The sequence below is a fragment of the Balaenoptera ricei genome, chromosome 4 (assembly GCF_028023285.1).
Source record: "Balaenoptera ricei isolate mBalRic1 chromosome 4, mBalRic1.hap2, whole genome shotgun sequence".
Lineage (NCBI taxonomy): Eukaryota > Metazoa > Chordata > Mammalia > Artiodactyla > Balaenopteridae > Balaenoptera > Balaenoptera ricei.
In genome coordinates, this window is record NC_082642.1 from 89,543,477 (window position 1) to 89,552,203 (window position 8,727).

Consider the following 8,727-nt stretch of genomic DNA (forward strand, 5'->3'; position numbering starts at 1 on the left):
GTAATAGGCAAAGTATATATTTTTGTTTTGCATATGGATTGTTCCAGCATCATTTGTTGAAGAAACTCTCCTTTTCCCACTAAAATACCATCTTTTTCAAAAATCATTTGATCCTATTTGTATAGCTCTATTTCTGAATTCTCTAGTCTGTTCCAGTGGTCTGCATGTCTGTATACACCATTACTTCGCTGTCTTGATTACTGTAGCTTTATAATGTCTTAACATCACATGATGTAAGCCCTCCAACTTTGGTCTTCTTTTCCAAATTGTTTTGAAAAATCTAGGTCTTTTGCATTTCCATGTAAATTTAGATTCAGCTTGTCAGTTTCTACGACAGAACGCTGCTAGGATTTTGACTGAGATTGCACTGATATTGAGCCTTTTGATTCATCAACATGGTACATCTCTCCATTTATTTGGGTCTTCTTTAATTTTTCTCAGTAATGTTTTATAAATTTTAGTGTACAGGTCTTGCACAGATTTTGTTAAATTTATCCATAAGTATTTTCTATTTTTATGCTATTGTAAATGATATTGTTTTTTAACTTTTATAATTTATCATTGTTTATATATAGAAATACAATAGAATTTTTGTATATTTAATTTTTTATTCGGTAACCTTGCTAAACTCACCTATTAACTTTTTGATAGATTCCTTACAATTTTCTACACAGATAATCATGTTACTGTGAATAATGATATTCTTACTTCTTTCTTTCATACCTGTGGCTTTTGCTGCTTTTTATTTTCTTATTGCACTGGAAAGGACCTCCTGTACAATGTTGAATGGAAGTGGTAACAGCAGACATCTTTAAAATGACGTGTTTTAAAGCAAGAGGATGACACCTTTAAAATTTTGTTTTTCTGTATCAAGTAGAAATAATCACTGGCTTTAATAGAGGTACAAGCAAATTATGATGGGATGAGGAGTGTGTGTGTGTGTGTGTGCGTGTGTGTGTGTGTGTGCGTGTGAGTGGGAGCTGGCAGAAAATGGAGCAACTAAATCCTATCCATTGGGAAATATTTATAATATGCAGAGTTTTTAAGCAAGTTCCTTGGCTCTTCTTGATCTGACCCTAGGAGGTGACAGTGCCTCTGGTCTATTTCCCCCTCCCCACCCTATGCTCCTGGGGTTTCCCCTACCCACCAGCTCCCAGTAACAGAGCTACCATGACCCTCTTTCCATTGGTTCCAGGACACTGTCCTCTCTCTGTGTGATGGCATGCTCACGGACCTGCTCCCAAATACTGGGGCTGAGCCTCGGGACTACAGCCCTGTTTGCTGCTGCGGCCAACACAGTGCTCCTCTTTCCTAACTGGGATGTGACCTACCTGTTGAGGGGCCTCATTGGCAGGCATGCCATGCTGGGCTCTGGGCTCTGGGGAGGAGGCCTCATGGTAAGTGTCTGGGGTTCCCTGGGTGTGAACTCCCAAAGTGCCCCTTAGGGGTGGATCAGCGAGGTGGGGGTTGGGGGAGTGTTTTGATTCCTTGAAAAAAAGCTTGAACTAATAAGCTGACTGTGGGGTCTATAGCAGTTCCAAGGGATAGAAGACTCTAGGAAGACTGGTCAAATGTTGCTGAATTTTGGACTAGGCAGGCTTGGTGTGAACGTTGCCATCCATAGAGTCACATCAGGCTAGTCATCCAAAACTGGGTCCCCACAGTCTACGCCAAGCCCTCTGGGAAAGGTAGGGTAATTAAGTCCATGTGAGATGTCTAACCACTCTATTTCAACAGCCACAGGTGGCAGCTAGAGATGTAAATTACCCAATCTCTTTTTAACACTCTTCCCTCTTCCCCCAGGTTCTCACTGCAGCTACCCTCATCTCCTTGACGGGCTGGAGATATGGCTGCTTCAGTAAGGGTGGGCCCTGCCAAAGTGTAAGCACCCGATTCCACTCTTCTAATACCTAGAATGTCCCCACATTCTATTACTTTAGAGGCAGAGTGATAAAGAGACAATTTCAGTCTTGGGCTTTGAAGTCTTGGGCTTTGAAGTCAGGTCCTGACCGTACCTCTCTAAGGGTCTAAAAAACCTAAGCTTTTGGGCAAGTTTTCTGAATCTCAGATCCTTCTGTAAAATGAAAGTTAACAGGATCAAGTCCAGGGAGGAAGTGCTTAATGAACCATAAATGCCTACACACATGTGAGGAATTGTTCTTTTATATTTTTTTATTTTATTGATGTATAGTTTACAACGTCCTGTTAATTTCTGCTATATAGCAATGCGATTCAGCTATACATGAACTGTTCTTATTAGTTTTAGCCTATTGAACAATATGGACATGAGTTATGTACATTGTAGTCATGTGTCATTGATAGAAAATTTCCTGGCTATTTTTCTTAATTTTTCTTGGAGCCGAAAGATTCTCCAGAGAACATCTGATGACTAGATTCTAGTCTAACCTCTCCATTTTACAGGTAATGAAGCTGAGGCCCAGAATAAATTTGCACTTTATTAATTACAGCAACATCTATATATATATTTGAAAAATCTCAGTACATAAATGTATAAGATATATTGCTCATTCAGTCTCAGACACATGAATTTGTGGTCTTTTTACAGTAACTCTGCATCCTGCTTTGATATCTACAGCCCACATGTTGGGTGGGAACCCTGCTGATTCAGAATTATATGTTAAAGAATTAAATATAAACACCCACACATTTCATTCACTATCTGTTCTCAGTCATGTCTGGTTTTCCCCTAGGCAAGTGGTTCTCAGACTTGAATGTGTGCATCAGAATCCCTGCAGCGTTTGTTAAAACACAGATTGCTGGACCCCACCCCCAGAGTTTCTGACTCTGTAGGTCTGGGGTGGAGCAAGATGGGGAGGGGGGGGAAATTTACATTTCTAACAAGTTTCCAGGTGATGTGATGTTGCTGGGACAGGGACCACATTTTGAGAACCTCTGTCCTAGGCTTATGTCAGACTAATTCATCTTGAATCTTTTAACTTAGAGTCAAAACTTACTACACAGCTTTCTGCGGCCCCTCTCGAGTTCTAAACCAGTTTGACATCAGTGGGAAAATGACTCTGATTCTCTATAAAAACTGTGTATATATATATATATATATATATATATATATATATATATACACATACACACACACACATATATATATATATGTTTTATTTAAAATTTTAAAATATGTGTTTTGGGGGAAGGAGAAAAAAAAATCTAGTATCCTGAGAAAGAAACCAATCTGGAAGTTAGAATCCTGCCAAGGAAATAAACACATTGCTATCTTTTGGGAAGGAAATGAGTGGTGCACAGACTAGAAAAGTACAATGACAGAACTAGAGTCATTTCAGAGTTGACTGTAATTTCTCTCTGTCTCTGCCTCCCTCCCTCCCTCCCTCCCTCCTTTTCTTCCTTCTTTCCCCTCTTCCTCCCTTCCTTCCTTTCATGCTTGATCTGAGAAAGAGAGGAATCAGGGATGGCAGCTTGGAACTTTTGAAAAATACAGCTTTCTTTTAAAAGGGTCAGAGGGGGGCTTGTGATAACCAGTCTGACCCTTTAAGCCAGAGACTGAATGACTGCAGAGTGACAAAGTTTTTGATGCCAATCTGCTGAGAAGCTCTGAAGAGCCTGCTGAATCAGGCTGAACCTGCTGCTGGGACCAGGTGCCAGTGTCTCCTCCTTCTCCATTCCTTCTTTCCTACCCCTTCCTGGCTCTACCCAGTGACCCCTCAACAGCCAGCCCTACCTTCGCTATGCTTTAAAGGAGGTGCTGTGGGTAGGATCATCCCCATGACTGGGGAAGGCCTGAGCACCAGAGAAGTTAGATTTGTCCAGATCAGCCCACAAGTCACGACCCCCTCTCAGGCTCACTGTTTCTTCTCTCCTTCTGCAGATGCTTACTGCTCTGCTGTCAAGTGGCCTGGCTTTTCTTGGAGCCTTGATTTGCTTTATCACTTCTGGAGTAGCCCTGAAAGATGGTCCTTTTTGCATGTTCGATGTTTCACCGTTCAATCAGACACAGGCTTGGAAACATGGTTACCCATTCAAAGACCTGCATAACAGGTAAATGGATGGAAACTTGGATTTGCAGTCTCTTCAGAGAAAGAAAGACACACAAATGGACTACAAACTCCTTTTAGTCATGCGTTCTAGCATCTTGCTTCTCTGATGCTCAGAAAATTGCAAATACAACAATAGTCACCCTCAAAAGTCTAGTCCTACGACCAGAGCTGAGGGAGAACCCAGGTTTCTAACAAGGTTGCTGGGATTTTCTTACTTATTCCAACCCCTGGTCTCCTTATTTTTGGGGATAGGAATTATTTGTATGACCATTCACTCTGGAACTCTGTCTGCCTGGAGCCTTCTAAAGCTGTCATTTGGCACGTGTGCTTCTTCTCCACCCTTCTGTGCATCAGCCTCCTCCAGATTCTCCTGGTGGTCATTCATTTCATCAACAGCTTCCTGGGCCTTTTCTGCAGCCTCTGTGAGAAGTAACAGGTAACGCCCTCTATTTTAAAAATTAATTAATTAATTAATTAATTTGTTTTTGGCTGAGTTGAGTCTTTATTGCCGCGCAGGCTTTCTGTAGTTGTGGCGAGTGGGGGCTACTCTTTGTTGCGGTGTGTGGGCTTCTCACTGCGGTGGCTTCTCTTGGTGTGGAGCATGGGCTCTAGGCGTGCGGGCTTCAGTAGTTGTGGCACGTGGGCTCAGTAGTTGTGGCTCTCGGGCTCTAGAGCGCAGACTCAGTAGTTGTGGCACATGGGCTTAGCTGTCACGCGTCATGTGGGATCTTCCTGGACCAGGGCTTGAACCCGTGTCCCCTGCATTGGCAGGCAGATTCTTAACCACTGCGCCACCAAGGAAGTCCTGGTAATTCCCTCTTAAATATGAGTGTTTTCATCATGAGCTGCCTTGAATCTTTTCTGCAAGAGTGGGTATGAGTTTTAAACAAATTTCCCTTTTAGGTAGTCATGTAGTAATAATAACAATAATAATTCCTTGCATGTTATGTTGAATGATACAATGCATTTTAAATCACATTGTAGGGACTTCCAGTGGTTAAGAATCTGCCTTCTAATGCAGGGGACAAGGGTTTGATCCCTGGTCAGGGAACTAAGATCCTACATGCCGTGGGACAACTAAGCCCGCGCTCTCTAGAACCTGTGCACCACAACTAGAGAAGCCCGCGCGCTGCAATGAAGAGCCGGCACACTGCAACAAAAAGATCCCGTGTGCCGCAACTAAGACCTGATGCAGCCAAATAAATAAATTAATTAAAAAAATCACATTGTAAACTGCAAGATGATATATTAGTAGAAATAATTATCATTATTATTGTGTAGGAACTTATAGTCCATAAAATGTCCTCCAGCCATGATCTCATTTCAGCCTCTCAAAAGCCCCATAAAATTGGCCACATGTTACAGATGAAGTTGAGGCTCCTAGAGGATAATGGACTTGCTGCCCAAAAGCAGTCAATTAGGTTCAGGTAAAGTCAATAACTGACCCCCTACTTTCTAAATTCAAGTTCACTAGCTTAATGGACTGAATTATGTGCTCCCAAAATTCATAGGTTGAAGCCCTAGCCCTCAATGTGACTTTGGAGATAGGACCTTTAAGAAGCTAATTAAGGTTAGATGGGGTCATAAGAGTGGGACACTAATCAAATAAGACTGGCATCCTTATGAGAAGAGGATGAGACAACAAGTACGTGAAAAGATGCTTAATATCACTAATCATCAGGGAAATGCAAATCCAAACCATAATGAGATATCACCTTATACTTGTTAGAATGGCTATTATCAAAAAGGAAAGAAATAACAAATGTTGGTGAGGATATGGAGAAAAAGGAACCCTTGTGCCCTGTTGGTGGGAATGTAAACTGGTGCAACCAGTATGGCAAGCAGTATGGAGGTTCCTCAAAAAATTAAAAAAGAACTACCATATGATCCGGCAATTCTACTTCTAGGTATTTATTTGAAGCAAACAAAAACACTAGTTCAAAAAGATATCTGCACCCTCATGTTCATTGTAGCATTATTTTCAATAGCCAAGACATGGAAACAACCCAAGTGTCCATCAATGGATTAATGGATAAAGAAGATATGGTACACACACACACACTCACACACACAATGGAATACTCTTCAGCCATAAGAAAAATGAAATCTTGCCATTTGTGACAACATGGATGGACCTAGAGGGTATTATGCTAAGTGAAATAAGTCAGAGAAAGCCAAATACCATATGATATCACTTACATGTGGAATTTAAAACAACAATAGCAACAAAACCAAGTTCATAGATACAGTGACAGACTAGTGGTTGCCAGAGCTGGGGCTGGGGAGTGAGAGAAATGGGTGAAGGGAGTCAAAGGTACAAACTTCCACTTATAAAATAGTTAAGTCATGGGGATATAATGTACAACAAGGTGACTATAGTTAATAGTACTGTATTGCATACTTAAAAGTTGCTAAGAGAATAGATCTTAAAAGTCCTTTTCACAAGAAAAAGAAATTTTTTTGTAACTAATGTATGGTGCCAGATGTTAATGAGACTTATTGTGGTGATCATTTTGCAATATATACAAAAATCAAATCATTATATTGTACACCTGAAATAAATCTAATGTTATATGTCAATTATACCTAAAAAAATGACATTGTATATTTCCAGCATAAAAGCATGATTAAGTTTCAGAAAGTTTAGTCGCCTATATTAATAGATTTAAGGAGGAAAAAATCCTAATGATTTTCTTCATAAATGCTGAAAAGGCATTTGATAAAATTCAACATATATTCTTAATAAAACTTAAGAAAACGAGAAAAGACAGGTCCTTCCTTATCATAATACAACGTATCTGTCTCAACTCAAAAGTCAGCATCATGCTTAATGAATACTAGAAACAATCTCATTAAAGTTGCAAATAAGATGATGACACTATTGTCACTATCATTTAATATTGTTCTTGAGGTATTAGCCCAAGCAAGTATTCAAAAGGAAATTAACAGATATAAAATAGGAAAGAAGGTAAAGTTATCATTATATTCAGACAATATGATTACACATCTAGAGCACCCAAATAAATTATATTACAAACAATAAGAGAATTTCATACAGTGTCTGGGTACAAAATAAATATACAGAATCAAAAATCTTCATGTATACAAACAACAAGCAGTTAACAGGTATGGAGATGGGGAACTCCCATTTACATTAGAAACAAAAGAGGGAAAAAAAAACCTAGTTACCAACAAAACAAGAATGTGAAATACTTATTGAAGAAAACTAAAATATTACTAAAGGATACAAAATAAACTTGAACAAATATAAAGGCATGCCATGAACTTGGATAGGAAGACTTAACATCATAAAATATAAATGCCCTTAAACTAATCTATAAATTTAACATGATGAATAAAATCACCGAGATTTGGTGGAAGAGGATATGGAATAAGCTGGTTTTAAAGTTCACATGAAAAATGGACAGCCAGGAAACTTCTGAAGAAGGCAGTGAGGTGGGACTAACTCTACTAGATATTAAAAGCTAATATAAAACTACAATAATTCAAACAGTGTAGTACATTAAATGGACAAATTTACGCATCAGACTAGGGAGCCCAGAGATAGAACTAAATATTTGTGAGAATTTAGTATATGCTAAAGAGATGTGGGGAAAAAGAAAGTGGATGATATACCAGATCTGTCTCTCCATGGGAGCCCAGAGGAAAAGGCCATGTGAAGACACAGCCAGAAGGTAGCCATCTGCAAGCCAAGGAGAGAGGCCTCAGTAGAAACCAACCTTGTTGGCACCTCGATCGTGGATTTCCAGCCTCCAGAAAATAAATTTCCATTGTTTAAGCCACCCGGTCTGTGGTATTTTGTTATGGCAGCCTGAGCTGACTAATCCACCAGTGTTCAGTGCAGTTCAATAAGTGGTATATACTGAGTGTCCACTGTGTGCTCGGCACTGCCATGCATGCTGTGAATTCAAAAATGACTGAGACATGGTCCTTGCCCTTGGGCCCTGCCCTGTCATTGAAGAGCTCATGGTCATATTAGGGAAACTCATCTACTAATAATTTGAATGTCATATGGTAGGGACCATGTTAGAGGTCAACCCAGGATGTAATGAGAGCTTGAAGGAACCAGGAACCTCTAAGGAGAGGATCTGTGAGAGATGAAGGAAGGCATCAGTCATGTCTGAACTGATTCTTGAAATGGTTACCCCAGCAAAGAGGGAAGGAAGCATTTTCCCAGCAGAGGAAATAGAAGCTCAAAAGGGGAGACACAGGATGGTGTGGGTGGAGAACTGTGATGCCACAGCTCCTTCAGTGTGGAATGTGGAAAGCAGAGCACCTCCCTCTCTCCTGTTTTGGGATATTTGTTCAGGATGCATGTTGGGGGAATTTCTTCCTAGTTTTTGAAGCTGGCAGAATAATACAGCTTTCTAAAACAGGACCAGGACTGGTGCTCATAAGCAGGAAAGGCATCCTAAGTCTGCTCCTTCCTGACTTTTGCCCTGGAGCAGGAGTGTGGTGAGGCTGGGGGAACTGCAGGTTGGCAGTTATGGATTAGAGCAGGACACTGCAAACTTTTTCTGTAAAGGCCCAGATAATATATTTTTTCACTTAGTTATCTTTTTTTTTATATATATAGTTTTGCCTGGCCAGATAATATTTCAGATTTTGAGAGCCATATGGTCTCTTTTTGCAACTGATCAATTCTGCCAATATTGCAGAATGCTAATCTACTGATGCT

General features: G+C 40.2%; 1 protein-coding gene across 1 annotated transcript; it reads left to right on the forward strand.

The window, feature by feature from the left end:
- Window positions 1-1,205: 1,205 nt before the first annotated feature.
- TM4SF19 (transmembrane 4 L six family member 19) lies at window positions 1,206-7,730 on the forward strand. Its single transcript, XM_059922107.1, has 5 exons — window positions 1,206-1,397; window positions 1,804-1,881; window positions 3,860-4,029; window positions 4,281-4,464; window positions 7,692-7,730. Exons 1-4 carry the CDS (start codon window positions 1,218-1,220, stop codon window positions 4,459-4,461), a joined length of 609 nt encoding a protein of 202 aa, XP_059778090.1. The 5' UTR covers window positions 1,206-1,217; the 3' UTR covers window positions 4,462-4,464; window positions 7,692-7,730.
- The last annotated feature ends 997 nt before the right edge of the window (window positions 7,731-8,727 follow it).

Coding starts and splice junctions, on each gene's coding strand:
- TM4SF19 (XM_059922107.1), top strand. CDS start 1,218: ATGGCATGCTCACGGACCTGCTCCCAAATACTGGGGCTGAGCCTCGGG. Junction 1,398..1,803: donor TCTGGGGAGGAGGCCTCATG/GTAAGTGTCTGG, acceptor CTCTTCCCCCAG/GTTCTCACTGCAGCTACCCT. Junction 1,882..3,859: donor AGGGTGGGCCCTGCCAAAGT/GTAAGCACCCGA, acceptor CTCCTTCTGCAG/ATGCTTACTGCTCTGCTGTC.